At 43.3% G+C, this 15,619-nt stretch overlaps 1 protein-coding gene across 2 annotated transcripts in view; it reads left to right on the top strand.

Moving 5' to 3' along the window:
* Positions 1–3,437: 3,437 nt before the first annotated feature.
* GSPT1 (G1 to S phase transition 1) overlaps positions 3,438–15,619 on the top strand; it is a 34,055-nt gene continuing 21,873 nt past the window's right edge. Inside the window, exons 1-3 of one of the 2 annotated variants that reach the window (XM_073214765.1) lie at positions 3,438–3,458; positions 15,211–15,252; positions 15,372–15,413. In XM_073214765.1, coding sequence (XP_073070866.1) covers positions 15,392–15,413 — 22 coding nt within the window. In that variant the 5' untranslated portion in view covers positions 3,438–3,458; positions 15,211–15,252; positions 15,372–15,391. Of the gene's footprint in view, positions 3,459–3,479; positions 4,115–15,210; positions 15,253–15,371; positions 15,414–15,619 lie in introns of those variants that run through there. The other variant, XM_073214764.1, reaches the window with a different exon arrangement.

Raw genomic sequence — 15,619 nt, 5'->3', positions numbered from 1 at the left:
GCCAGGTCTCGGGGTCCTCTGCTAGTTTCCCACAAAGATTCCCTTTGAAAATCAGCTCCTCTGAACTCCGGCTTTCTCTCAGTGAAGTCGGGGTTCTTGTTTGCAAAGTCGAAGAATGAACTTAGCAAACACCCAAGGTAGGAGAGCCAGGGAGAGGCTTTTATTGAGAAATAAAGTGAAAGGAAAGAGCTCCTGCCTCACACCAGGAGGGGACAAGAGAGCCCAGGGTGGTGCGTTGTCTAGGGGATTTATAGTTCATTGAGGATTTTCAGGAATGTGGGTAAAGGGTAGGGGTGCAGACTTGTACCATGTGCCCTGCCCCCAAGGTGGGCTGGGTTGTTGTCTGTTTGTAGGGCTGTTTACAGTGAAGTCACGGGTTATGCTGAGGTAACCTTGCGGAACACTCAGACATTCCAGGCCAAGTTGCTCCTAGCCTTTTGACCTTTAACTGATCTCACTGAAGATGTCTATATTCCTAGTCTGGTATCCTTTATATTGTTACATTTCCTTGACTGTAAATATCCTCCCTTACTGCCTTACTTTTTCCAGAGGATCTCACCCTACTCTGACTACACCCAAGGCCCCTGTCTCATCAGCACTGTCCGAAGTGTCACTGTCTGTCAGGTGTTAAGAGTTTTTCAAAGTGGCTTCACTCTGATTTCCAGGGTGTCCTGATTATTTGCAATTTTAAGGTTCACCATGTCTTTTCAGGGAAGTTTGATTTCTTCCTTTCAAATCATTGACTGCCACCAACAATCGCAAGACACAAAGCATGCAGACAGTGGTATCTGTATTATTAGATGATTTGAGAGGCAAAAAAAATCCTCCCATTCCATAAATATTGGTCACATGCCCACTCCATAGTCGGCACTATGCCAGGCATCAAGGCATAACAGTGAATTCATTTTATATGTGGTTCTTACCCTAATGCAGTTTTTCCATTAGGTAGGGGAAACAGAAAAAAAATGTAATAAATTAAGTACATACAATTGTAGAAGTGCTATTAAGGAAAAGGCATGGTGCTAATATACAGAATGAAAGAGGTGTGTGTGGGTTTGGGGGAAGAGAGTCTGATGTTAGTTTGGGGTGTTCCAGGAAGCACTCAGCGAGGACGATGTGAGGTAATGCAAATAATGAGTATTGTGGGCTGAGTTGTTCCCCACCCCACCCGAAATTCATATATTCAAGTCTAACCCCAGACCCCATAGCTCAGATTGTGACAGTATTTGGAGATGAGGTCATTCAAAAGGTGGTTCAGTTAAAATGAGGGCATTAGAGTGTGCCTAATCCAACCTGAATGCTGTCCATATAAGAAGAGATGCCATGTAAGGGATGGGCATGCCCAGAGGAAAGGCCCAGTGAGGAGGCAGTGAGAAGGCAGCCATCTGAAAGCCAAGGAGAGAGGCCTCAGGAGACCCAAACCTGGGACCCCTTAGGCTTGGACTTGCAGCCTACAGAACTGTGAGAAACAAATGTCAGTTGTCTAGGCCCCATGGTCTACCGTCTTTGATTCCGGCAGCCCTAGAACACTAATGCAGTGAGTTACCTCAGCAGCTACTGAGGCAGGATGAGCTGGGGAGGGACAAAGCAGGTGCTGCCTGTTCCCCATGCAGCACTTGTTCAGGTGGGCTGTATAACTGATGGAACAGTGTCCCCCAGAATTCTTGTCCACCTGGAAATAGGGTCCTTGCAAATGTAAATAGTGGGTGATCTCAGTCTAAAAATCATCCTGTATTTAGAGTGGGCCTTAAGTTTAATGACTGGTGTCTTCCTAAGAGAAAGAAGAGGACAATGTGGACAGACACACAGAGAAGAGGCCACGTCAAGATAGAGGCAGAGATTGGAGCGATGCAGCCACAAGCTGAGGAATGTCTGGGACCACCAGAAGCTGGAAGAGGCAAGGAAGATTTCTCCGCTAGAGGCTTCAGAGGGGGTACAGCCCCTTGATTTAAGACTGAAGACCTCCAGAACAATGGGAGAGTAAGTTCCTGTTTTAAGCCACTCCATCTGTGGCAGTTTGTTACAGCCGCCACAGGAAACTAATAGAGGGGAAGATGTGCCTCTGAACGGCCCATAGGACCACGAGGAAAGAAATATAGGGACTTTGCCCAGCTTCCTCCTATGTACTGTTTCCCTCTAGGAGACCGCGGCCCTGAATCCGTGTGCCTCCTGCTGCCACTTTGGCAACCATGTGTGATAGTGGGGTTCCATCCAGGTCTGAAAATTATAAGGGAAGCCAGACCCAGATCCAGGTAGGGGGAGTGGCTGAAGGCCCAGGACAAGGGCACTGAGGTCATCTGAGCAGGAGATACTATGTGTCCAGTATAGATACCTGACTCTTGTGGCTCTGGTGAGAATTAAATAAAAGAATATGTGCAATGGGTAAATACACAATGCGGTCTGTCCATACAATGGAATACTGTTTAACCTTTAGAAGGAAGGAAATTCTGATAACATACTTCAGTGTGTCTTGTAGATCAATCTTGAGGATATTATGCTAAGTGAAATAAGCCAGTCTCAAAAAGATAAATACTGTATGATTCTTCTTGTATGAGGTTCCTAAAGTAATCAAATTCATAGAGTCAGAAAGTAGAATGGTGGTTGCCAGGGGCTGGCAGGAGGGAAGATTCGGGAGTGAGGGTTTAATGGGCATTGAGTTTCAGTCTTGAAAGATGGAGAATTCAGAGACGGATGGTGGTGATGGCTGCTCAACAACGTGAATATACTGAATACCACTCAATTGTACATTTAAAAATGGCTAAGATGTCTTCAACGAACTGGAAGAAATAGTTCAAAAATTCATATGGAAACATCAAAGACCCGGAATAGCCAAAGCAATCCTGAGAAGGAAGAATAAAGTGGGGGGAGAGGGGGGATATCGCTCCCCAACTTCAAGCTCTACTACAAAGCCACAGTAATCAAGACAGTTTGGTAATGGCACAAAAACAGAGCCACAGACCAGTGGAATAGAATAGAGACTCCAGACATTAACCCAAATATATATGGTCAATTAATATATGATGAATTAGCCATGGACATACAATGGGGAAATGACAGTCTCTTCAACAGATGTCCAGGGGTTGAAAGCTTTAACCCCCCGTAGAACTGCTGTCGGTTTTCCCTCATCCTGTGCCTCACAGGAGAGAGTGGACCGTCCCCGAGGGCTGAAAGGCTCTGAATCGGAGGCCCAGCACGGAGTCACGCCAAGACTCACACCTGCCGCCGCTGCCCCACCCGGTGACAGGTGGGGCCGCGAGGGCGACCAGGTCCCCGCCTCTTCGCGCTGCCTGCCGGGAGCCTCTTCCGGTTGCTCCGGGCCACGGAACTCCGACTCCCATCAGCCCCCGGGAAACCGCAGCGGGGACGCGCGGGCGCTGTCGGAACCCGTAGTTCCATCTTTGGCCGTGCTTCATAGTCGGAAGCGGGGACGAAAGGGGCTGAGAACTACCGAGGCGAAGGTACGGGAGGCGGCGAGGGGTCAATCTGCGCGTTCGTGGGGTGGCCGGTGAGGCAGTCAGAGGTGCCTGGGTTGGGTGGAAGGACATCGGCTCGCACGCAGGAGGCGGGTTGAGCCGCCGCCGCCGCCGTTGTCGCGAGTGCGAAGTAGGGACTGAAGCTGCTGTCGCGGTGACGCCGGGGACTCTGTTGCTAGCCCCCAGCCCTTCTGCCTCCCACTTCCCCGGGTCAGCGCGGCCTGCTCCTCCCCGGCCCGTCGCCCCCGCCTCCATTTCCCGCCCTCTCTTCACCACACAAACGGCCCCCCCGATCATGGATCCGGGCAGTGGCGGCGGCGGCGGCGGGGGCAGCAGCGGCGGGAGCAGCAGCGACTCAGCGCCCGACTGCTGGGACCAGGCGGACATGGAAGCCCCCGGGTCGGGCCCGTGCGGTGGCGCCGGCGGTCCCTTGGCGGCGGCAGCCGCCGAGGCCCAGCGTGAGCACCTCAGCGCGGCCTTCAGCCGGCAGCTCAACGTCAATGCCAAACCCTTCGTGCCCAACGTCCACGCCGCCGAGTTCGTGCCGTCCTTCCTGCGTGGCCCGGCCCAGCCGTCGCCACCCCCGGCTGGCGCCGGCGCCAACCACCACGGAGCCGGCAGTGGCGCGGGAGGCCCTTCGGGTAAAGGGGCCGGGACGCGGGAGCAGCCGAGCGGGAGGCCGGAGCCCACCGTGGTGGGGTGGGGGGACGGGTCTGCGGCTCGCCTCGCAGGGCGGGGGACGCGCGGCCTTGGGGCCCGGCGGCACGCGGGGCGCTGACAGCGGCGCCGGGCGCGGGCAGCCCTGGGTGGGGCGGCCCGGGCGCGGCGGAGGGCCTCGAGGAGCCGTAGCCGGGTGTCGGTGACACGGGGGGGATCTGGGGCTCGTCCCCTCCTCGGGGGCCGCAGCTACCCACTAGAACTGAGAACCGTATGGGACGGAGAGGGGACCGCGGCCATCAGTGCCACGAGGCCCAGACGTGGGACAACTGGAACCAGGAGGTGGGTGGGCGTTGAGCGAGCCAGACCCCAGGAGCTGGGAGGACGAGCACCCGAGTTTTCCCTTCACCTTATGCCTAGGCGAGAGAGCGTCTCTTGCTCCAACTTCTATTATTGAAACTGTAATTAACGTTTTGGTATCTGGCACCGAAGTGTCCTGAAGGAATCCCAAGATGCATTGCAGTCTTGTGATCTGGCAGAAACTGTTGGCCATCACTTCGTAGATCTTTTAGTTTTGTAAAGCATTGTGTAAGCTTGTAAAGTTAACAGTGTCAAAAGTAAGAGTTCCTCCCGTGATGTGTATAGGAAACTACATTGATTTGTGTTCTCTTTTTCTTAAGTGGGACTTGTCTACTTAGTTACACGTTTAGAATTTTAAATGTATCAAAGTCGGATAGCTTATTCAGGCTGCTTGGTATTGTAAGTCACTGTGTTCACGTGTCAGTAATTAGCCTGTTCAGATACTTGGTAGTATAGCCTAATAGTTGTCACGTGCCGTTCTGACCATAGCTAGTAGACTGTTTTGTGTGTTTTCAAGTCAGGTTTGGTCTTTGAAAAGCTTTCTGTATTTCGGGGCTGCTTAAGTGATAGGATGACATGCTTTCGGGTACTGATCTTGTGGGAATGTCAAGTGAGTGAAGTTAACTATTCTCCCCTGTATAAAAAAGTGCTTATTTTACGAACTGTCAATATTGGCTTAAAGAGAGAAAGGAATGTACCTTGGTGAGCCAGGGTATTGGTGAACCGGATCACAGATGTTCCTAGCAATTCATGAGAATAGATTGTTGATTTCTCTTTGAAGTTCCACGTTGTATTTCCTACATAAATGGACATCATGAAAGTGCTCTGGGAGTTTAGCTTCTTCAGAAACTTGCTAGTTTTCTGTGTAGAGTCAGAGAGTTTGGAGAGGTACTTCTGTGAAGTAAGTACATATGTGAGCACACTTTTAATTTGGTTGTTTGATTTTCTTTATGTTTTGCCTTTGAACAAGGAAACTTAGTTTTTATTTCTTTGCTTAGATCAAGCAGTTTCGCCTACTTAAATAAAGTTCACTTACCAGCCCCTAAAAGTGCCCGGTTCCCCATACCTTATCATGCAGATTCCTTTTATTCAGCCATTTTCTTGTTTCTTTTTTGGCCGTCCCTCCTCACTCTGGAGCCACCAGCACCACTCTGGCTAGACTTGGAACTCCATTTCCAGCTTGTCCACCCATCAGCCAGTGAGTCAGGAAGGGACAGCCATCCTCAGAGCAGTGATCTGGAGTAGGCATTGTTGGGTGACTAGGCTTTACCTGTTAGGTAGGAGAGCTGTCTTTCCTCTTACTGGGATGTGCCAACTTGCTGGTTTATTCTTAATCATTTTCTCTGTGACAATGTTAGAAGTGGAAATGTAAAAATATGTAAGGAAGCGGTTATAAGAAAAGTACTTTCTTTGTTACTTGGTGGTCAGTTTTTTTCAGTTTTATCAAACTATTTTGGCGTTACTGACTTTGTCAACTGCTTCTACAAAATGCCAGTTCGTATTTAAAAAAGTGTCCTCCTTAGGGTTGTCTATTGGAAAAGAATGGTTTCTAAATTGAGGTCCAGAGAGATGTGGGACTGTTGGATTGCATGTTTGAACCCATTCAGGTCCATAAAGTACCACCATCATAGCAGAGAACTATGCGTGGAAGAAGCAGAGGAAAAAATTGGAACTAGCGCTTAGAAATTGACAAAGGGGGAGCCATAAAAGTTGCAAGTTTTTTTATAGTGAGGAAATAGACACAAGGGGAGCATGTTTTCTTTGGTTGTTAAGCCCTTGTTGAGATTTGTTGTGGGTCCCTGTTTTGAAGCTGGATAGGAGGAAGAGCTCTTGAAGGAGGAAGTCTAGAGGTAGAACACTGAGTGACTTCCTAACTGTTCCTGTCCAGGGTGAATATCCGTCGTGTCTCCTGAAAACACGCTAGTTGGATTTTTCTGGTGGTTCCTTGAGCAACCAGTCACCATAAAAGTTTTTGCACAGTGTCAGAAGGCTGCTGGGTGGTTATGCCTGTTTCCAGCCATCCCAAGTCAAAACTTGGGATTCAGTGTTGATCTTAGCTCTCTGAAAAAGTAATACAGGTTTCCAACGGAATGATTAAGTAGAATACAAATTAAGTGTAACCAAGTGTAATTCATTTAAGTTCAATTCTCTGCAGATCCAAGTAAATTGACTACGTGATGCTCTTTAAAGTAGAGGTCCTGAAATGAATGAAAATGTGGAAGACAAGGGTTGTGTGTAAGAGAACAAACATTTTCTATGCTAGAATGTACTTATTTTACTTATTTTGAGTTTCAATTTGCACACAGTTCATTCTTTTTTATTATTGAATGAGAAGTTTAGCGATTTAATTCAGGATTACTTGGTGTCTTAGTCCATTTGGGCTGCTGTGTAGTACAGTACCACAGACTGGGTAGCCTGTAAACAACAAAATCCCTCACAGCTCAGGAGGCTGGAAGACCGCGATCAGGGTGCCAGCCTGGTCAGATGAGGGCCTCCTTCCCTCTCTAAGATCAGATTGCTGGCTTCTTGTTCTCACATGGTGGAACGGGCAAGGGAGCTCCCTGGGGCCTCGTTTCTAAAAGAGCTGTTTTGTGAAATGCACTCGTCAGGGCTCTGCCGTTATGAATTATGACCTCCATAAAATCCCTCCTAAGTCCAATACATGGGGCATTAGAATTTCAACATATGAATTTTGGGGGGGTACACAAACATTTCAGAGCATAGCACTTGGACTTGTAGAGCATCCAGGCTTCTGTAGTAATGGTGTGGTGTCCTTTCCACCATCGCACCCTTAGCATCTCTCAGAACTCTGCCAGTAAAAATGAATATAGAATAAAACCAGCAGTCCTCAGAGGAGGAACTATCTCCAAAACATAGCACATTGTATTATGGAACCTGACTTTTAAAGAGAAATGTTCTGTTTCATAGAACATACTTGGTTTTTGATGGGTGTCTTTTAATGGGGAAGGAATGTTCTTTTTTTAGTGACAGAGATATAATTCACATATCACAGAATTCACTGTAGTGGTTTTTAGTATATGCACAAAGTTAATGCAACTGTCACTAGTACGTGGTGGATGCTTGCTAATCACTGAGTAGTCTCAAAAGTGACCTCTTCAGGGTCACCAGAGTAGAGTGCAGAATCTTACGTAATTGTTTTGTGCAGAAGGGCTCTTGGGCTTTATTATGATTTTAAGTGATACCTGTTGAGTGAGAGGTAAGTTCAGACAAAAGATAGATGAGGTTCTTAACTGGATTTTCCTTTTCCCATGAGACTGAAATCCCTGCAGTAACAAAGTCTTCAGTGGGACAGTAAGTAAAGTAGGCAGAGAAGGTGAGGGGAAAATACTGTTCCAGGAGTGTTATTTCTTTTCCTACCTCATTTTCTAGCTAGTTATTTCTTACCTTGACTTAACCAATTATTAGATTTGGGCTCTTATTTCATGATTTTACATGCTTGCAATGGCTCCAGCGTGAGGATTTAGGGAGTAAGTGAAGGCATTACATGAACCAGTGCTTTCCTTGTGAGCAGCAATTTGAACTGGTAAGAAATTTTGATTGAGAATAGACCCTCTTTAGAGCAGCTTTTATTTACTGTAGGTTTTGTACATGGCTTTGTTCTGTCCCTTGTTTTTCATCTTCTCTGGAATTGTACTGCTAGAAAAGATAGTGATTAAAATTTCTCAGGGCGAGTTAGGGAAGTAGAGTAGACGACAAATTTTAAGCCTTGTTTTGTTTTTGTTTGCTGGGGAGGAAATGTCTTAGAGTGTTAAAATATTACTGTTTTTCTAGTCGAAGAGAAAGGAATGAAAAGGATTCGATAGCCTTTTGTGGTGAGTTGGCAGTCTTAGAATGGAAGTTCTTGAGATGTAAGTCTGGTTTCTGCTCAGAATGATGTATAGCAATTAATGAACAAACATTCACGTGTTTACAGAACGCAGGATACTGTGCTGGGCACTTGAAGTGACACCACAAGATGAATTAATTGTGGTCCTGGAGTCTAGAACGAGGTCCGATCCCCAATTTACTCTAATGGAAGACATAACGTGGTTGAGAGGGTTTCAAAGCTGAGCAGAGGAGTTGTTCATAGGTGCCCTTGTGTAAATCATTTCAATCTTGTTATACTAATCGTAAGCCTAGAGATACATTTTCTGGTACCTATTCTTTGTTAATACCATAAGTGTTTTTTAAGTTCAGATATAATCCACATAAAATTTACGTTTCTTGTGTTTCGGTATTTTATTTCAGCTTGCTAGGAAATTGCTGGAGTAGAGCATCAGTTATCTTTTTACGCAGCTTGGTGCTCATACCTAACAGTGAGTTACTGCCATTACGGCTGGTGTATCTATTGGGCATGTTAATTTAGAATTTCATCATTATATTCACAGTTCTTAAATTAACTGGGAAGCAAGAATATGGCCACTCGTTGGAAGTTCTTGATTATTCTGACATCCTAAGGACGCTTAAAAAGCTGTCATTTGTGGATTCATACCAAAGCTTCTTAAAAGTGGTGTCCTTGTTTTCAGTAGATTTTAACAAAGCAGGCTAGGCTGTAGTTGTATTTTTTTCCTAAGTGACTTTGTTTTAGGAAATCTAGTTGTCACAGTACTCCAAGTGGAGTCAGTTCCCCATCATAATTCTGCTTTCTAGGTGAGAGAAACAGTAAGGATTTCTTGAGCATCTTTCACCAGCCTAACCTAAGAGTGGTAATTCCAACCCGGTAATTGTAAGCCATTGACCTTGAACAAAGCAGAAAGTGCATGCCTTAGAATGTTGGGGCAGCTTCTGGGTTGACCGTTTCTGTAGTAGTAGAAGCACAGTGGGCCGCTGCACTGCTCAGTGGTGTGTCCAGCTCCTTTGAATGGTTGGTTGTCTGCAAAGTATTTTAAGTTCACCTACAGTATTTTTTAAGTAAATGGGGTATAAATTATAAATAAAGCTATGTATTAGGGTCGTTTGAAAAACATAGTGGATCTTAGTTACTCTGCAGGAAGCCCACTCAGGTGGATGGGTGTCATTGCTTTTAGTGAATGAATAGTTCATAGAATGTTAGGGCTGGAAGTGACCCTGGCAGTAGTACAGTCTTATCAGATAAAGAAACTGAAGCCTACAGATACTCAGTGACTCCGATTCAGCAACAGTGGAGTCTGGAATCTGTTTGCCAACTGCTAGCTTAGTGCCTTTTCAGTTACACCGTGCTGTTGTCTGGGGAGAAGGGCATCCCTGGGGCTAACATCTTGACCACCAATCAGCATGGATTTCCTGAGAGAGGTCCTAGAATTTGCCTTTCTTGTGTTTATTCTTCAAAAGTTTTGTTAATATGGAGCTTTGAAAAGCTTGTAATAATAAACTTATTGAGCAATTACTTGCTTCATATGCTTTTATCTTCACAACAATCTCTTGAGGTTATGTGGAGTCATTTTATAGATAAGAAAATTAAGGCTCAGCATGTATAATGTGGAGGGGGGCATAGGGGGGGCTATACAACACAGAGAAGACAAGTAGTGATTCTATAGCATCTTACTATGCTGATGAACAGTGACTGTAATGGGGTTTGTAGGGGGGACTTGGTGAAGGGGGGAGTCTAGTAAACCTAATGTTCTTCATGTAATTGTAGATAAAAGATAACAAAATGAATTTTTAAAAAATTATAAATAAAATAAATAAATATTAAAAAAGAAAATTAAGGCTCAGAAAAGCTAAATAAATGAGGTGACATGTCTGACTAAGTAGAGGAGCCAGGGTTAGACTCTACGTCTGATTTCAAAGCTTATTCTAGTAATAATAACTCAGCTAGTCCTCTCCCTGTGATTTGCTATGAAAAGGTCTTTTTTGGCTGAGACACTTTTTCAGAAACTGAGTCCATGAAATTGTGGCCTATGGCACCACCTCCCTGTTCTGTCTCAGTAGTAGCAGGGTGACATTGTGATAAGTAGGCAATGCTCTACTTTGAAATTACTTCTTCCTATATTTTAGGAAATAATGTGAGATAATTTGAAACAGCTCTGTTCACCGCTATAGCATTGTACCTTTTTATTTTGAGAGCATAAGTAGTTAAGGCAAAACCGTGGACATTTCATGTGTTGTGTGGGCATTCGGCTGTGATGTCTGCCTTAACTGGTTCTCAGTATTGTCTGTGGGAGAGAAATACCTCAGGCAGGCGGATTTGGTTGGGAGTGTATGGTCATCTGGCTGCTAGTGAATTTTTAGTTACTTATGCAAATTGTACTTGAGCATCTCTTCAGTATTGTTTCTCTAACCCCTTCTTGGAAAACTGACACATACAAAGTTGTTTTTAGTCTACTGAACCCTGATGGAAATGCAGAAAATATATAGGTGGACTGCTACAGATGGTGAGAAAACTGAAGTGATAAGACTATAAGGAACTAGTGACCTATGAAAACCAAAAGAAACGGCTGCAGTCCAGGCACAATGAATTACATACTTACTCAGTATGTACGCCGTTTCAGCCTGTGGAGACTTTACAGGAGATGGGAAAAGGCTCTGTATTTCAGAAAAATCACAGTTATTCTGGAAGTTTCTAATGTCTTAGGGAACCAGAACTGAGATCTGTGTGTAGGTGTGCTTACAGCTGCAAGAAGGGTCCTACCCCAGAGGAACTCAGAAGAGCCATCCTAAGCTCGGTAATGGGGTGGTCGGGGGGTGGGATAAAAGTGGGAGGTTTTGTATTACAATTGAGGAGAATCCTTAAGGGGATCTATAACTGTGCACTTATGGCTCTTTAATTAAAACTAAATGTTTCAATTTAAAAGTCAGTTCCTTGGTCACAGCCACCTTTTAAGTGCCTAATAGCCACATGTGGCTAAGTGATGGTCATATATCACTGCACAGAAACAGAACATTTCCATCATTGCAGAAGTTTGTATTGGACAGAATTTTGTCACACAGTTTCTTACTTCAGTGTAGTGTAAGACACTTGTGACGTTTGCGACGGGCACTGAAGTTTTTGTTCATTAATAGTGAACACCATTTAGCTAACAGGACTAAGAAATTTGAGTAGGATGACTTTTACATATTGGTGTTTTGTGTGTAAAGAGATGAAAGATTAGTTTTATATATCTAAAGCAGTACACACTTAAATTGCTGATTTATGGACTATGTGGATTAAGCACCTTAAGAATTGGCCAGACATTATATTTAAAATATAACTTGAATTGAAACCTGACTTTCACAGCCCACACTATACCCATGAACTGGCCAAGTAAGAGTCTCTGTGTTAAAGTCCTTTGATCCATAATCAAATCTTTAAAAAAAAAATTGTTTTTAAAAATTGAGGTGAAATCCATATGACATGAAATTAGCCATTTGAAAGTGAACAGTTCAGTGGCATTTGGTACATTCACAGCGTTGTGCAGCTTACTACCTCAAGGTTTCAAACATTCTCATCGCCTCCAAAGGAAATCATACTCTTTAAGCAGTCATTGAACACTCCCCTTTTCCCAGCTTTTGGCAACCACCAATCTAATTTCTATGTGTATGAATTTACCTATTCTGAATATTTCATGTGAATGGAATTGCACACGTGATCTTTTGCGTCTGGCTTATTGCACCATTATCAAATTTTAAGTAACAGTTTTAGGATTCACATTATCATTTGTGTTAAACCATAGGCAGTTCTGTTGCCTGACTGTCTTTTGGTAAAATCTTTCACTTGTTTTAAAATTTTTGGTAATATACCTTGTATCATAGCCAGTTCATTAATCTTCCCTTATCATAAACAATAGCATTAGTTTCTTTTAATTTGAGGTATGGCAGTTTTATTAACTAGAACACTTCTGATAAACTTTCCCACCTAATTAGAATTGTTCTTTTTTGAATGAGGGTGTGCTCCTGATGAGGATGTGTCTTCTGCACATGGAGATGCCATTAGAAAATATGAAACTGCTTTCATTCCTTGGGAGGTTTACTAACTTCTCCTTGACTAGCAGATACGAGGCGTGCAGGACTCGAAAATCAAGCCCCAATGGGTATGTGTGCCAGCCATGAATAAGTGACTTTGGACCTGGTAGAATTACAAGCCTATGCGCATTAGTAGCCAGTAAATCTGGATGTGATGTATATTATGAATAATAGGAGTAGAATGAGAAAGGGTTGGAGATGTGTGTGAATGCGTATGTGTTTGAGAGAAGAGACTGGGTACAAATACACTGACAAGTTTCAGTGTAAAGAACATGTTGCTGTATCTGTGATTTTTCTGGTTCATTGTTCCAAAAACATCAGTTCGCAGATGTTGCCACCATTGCTATTTGAATTGTAATGTGATCCGTGGTCTGAATGCAAGGATAAGCTTTTTTTCTTCCATCCTGGGGTAACTATTGTCAGCTTCTGATTTTGAGGCCCTCTAATGTCATCGTTATGTGTATATTAATAACTTAATTGCTGTTTGTACTTGACCCTCTTTCTGCCTCTGTAAGCTGTACAAACTGAAGACAAATGTGTTATAAATGTAGGGTGTTTTGAAAAATAAAACCATGAGCAGTTATTATGCTGCGTTATGCAGCCATAGAGGTAGTCTTATGACTGATGTCACTGTCCTGAGAGGTGCCTTACAGCCTTAGGCATCTATTGTGTATTTGTAAATCTAAGAGTTGGTTATAGAACCAGGTGTTGAGGTGTGTGTACTGTTGGGTCTTATAAAGCCCATTTGCAGTTTGGGATGTCTTGTAAGTGATGAGAGAGCCCCCCATACTGATTGTCTCGGTCTTCCTTGCTTTACAATGCTTGACCATCCGGTGTCATCACTTACTCGGTTTACTTTTACTAAGGGATTTTCAGCAGGGGCTGTGTGAGGAAGGGTAAGGTGGCATTTGTGTAACTTGAAGAAGCCCATTCTAATATGTCAGAATGTTAGGTAAGTTACCACTTACTTCATAGGGTTGAGGGGGTGGTTAAATAAGATAGCAATCAGCACATGAGGGCGCAATAAAAATTTAAGTGGATTTAGGGTAACTTGCCACAACCTCCAACCCTGCCTCCAGCACTGTGTGGATTTGTGAGTGTTTCTATCCCTGTCTGGCCCATAATAGATGTGCAGTATATGTTAGTTGATAGAATTGAACTGACGGCTCATTACATATTAGGGAGTGGGGAGTCACTTGTTGAATATCTCCTAGGTGCGAGGAGTTCTTTAATTGCAACTAAACAAATGTGTACTCTCATTCAGTGCTCTGAGCAATCCTGTCAGGCAGATGGCATGTCATTTCCATGATTCAGTGAAATAATTGCCTCTCACCACTTGTACGTGACACTCTAGGCTTTAAAGCCAGGCGTCAGTTCAGTGCTGGCCTCTCAGCACCAGCGTCTGCTGCCTCCTGCATCCTGAGGTTGGCACATCAGCCTGATCACCTAGCACTGCCTGACTTTCTCTGGAAGTTGAGTGATTTTTCCTTACTATACCTGTAAACTTTTCTCTGAAATAGGAAGTGAAAAAAAGTCTTTTGTGAAGTACAATTACTGTTTCTTCCAAACCTAGTTCAAATGCTTTTTCCATTTCTGTTAACATCCTGCTAATCGCATAGTTTGGGGTGTCTTAGACCATTCACTCTACCTTCCTGCACCTGTCCGGTGTTGCCCCTGTTACCTCTGTGCTTAGCATCTCCTGTCCAGCTACACTGCGCCGCGGTGAGGGCCATGCTGGTGTTGCTGGCTGACGTGTCTTTCCATTCTAAGGTCATCCAAATACGACTGTGTAGGATCATCTGCAGCAGTGACACTAAGCATGTCACTTCTCAAGAGATCTTGGTTGCCCTTTACCTTTCAGGGGCAAGAAACTCCTTTCTTCACTATTGCATGTTATAGAAGATTGGGCCAAAAACTTTTCTTGACTTACAGGTCTTAACACTTCAGGGGAGTGATTTTAAATATAACTTTGGCAGATTATGAATTCACTGTTTTGTGGTGTGCAGGATTCATGTGACTTCAAATTGTTCAGTGTCTTTTTTGCATCTTGGAGATTCTTTAAAGCAAGGGCACTTTCATACCAGAGTATCATTAGGCTTTCAGATATAAAAAGAAACTTAAACATTTAAGTGTCAGTATATATTTCTCATACATCTCTTTCAGTGATATCATAAGTAGATTTTCAGTGTGACGATTGTGGAAACTGGATTGTTGCTTGATCTTAGAATTCTAGTAGAGAGACAAAGCCAGTGTCATTTTAATCATCTTTTCTGAGATGTTGCAAGGGCCCATACACATTTCAGGGACTTTATACAAATGTCCTTTTTACTTTATTCTTATCAAATAGAATTTATTCAAGGATCTTGATGGTAAAACATGTATGATTATAGAATTTTAAAAGGGCTAATCATAGCCTTATTTGACTACAGCTACCAAGAGAAACTAGAAAAGTAATGTGTCTTTGTAGAGCAAAATCTTCCTAATCTGATCTGTGTATGCTGCCGATTACTCTTTAAATATCTGTGACAGAAAAGTTTTTGAAGCAAAATATGAGAATAAGCATGCTTTTATGAGTACATTTCAGTTACTAAAATGTTTCAAAATTGGCTGTGATTGGCAGATTTTTAGAAGTAGGTTAAACAGATTTGTAGTTTGAAACCTGAGTTAGTTGCCATTAGTTAGGTCTGGGTTATAGAGATTTTTGTTGGGTTATTGAACTTACATTTTTACTGTATTTTAGAACATAAATAAAATAGATGTATAGTTTCAATTTTTAATAGAACTTATTTCTATTAAATAGCACCTGTGGAACCTTCTCAAGAGGAACAATTGTTGTGTGAAGGTAAGCGTCTATAATATGACTCTTTGAATATCTAATTGAGAAAACATTTAAGTTGTCTGTAGTATATAAAGCTAGATATTGTTTTGTAAATATATATTATATCTCAATTTCTTGTGTAGGTTCAAATTCAGCTGTTAGCATGGAACTTTCAGAAACTGTTGGTAAGAAAATTTCTGACCATATTAATACAGTATTATGAAACTCTTTCACTCTCAAGATTTGAGGTGCACATGTAAGTGTTATGATTATTGTAATGCCTACATTTAACACTGACATAGAATCTTTGTGTTTGGATTAGCCATGCCGTGATACATTTAGTAGTTGTCAATATAGAGGAATTGGGTGGAAGAATGCTAGTCAGTTTAAA

This window comes from Manis javanica, chromosome 10, assembly GCF_040802235.1.
Source record: "Manis javanica isolate MJ-LG chromosome 10, MJ_LKY, whole genome shotgun sequence".
Classification (NCBI taxonomy): domain Eukaryota; kingdom Metazoa; phylum Chordata; class Mammalia; order Pholidota; family Manidae; genus Manis; species Manis javanica.
This window is presented reverse-complemented; position numbering and strand designations above follow the sequence as displayed.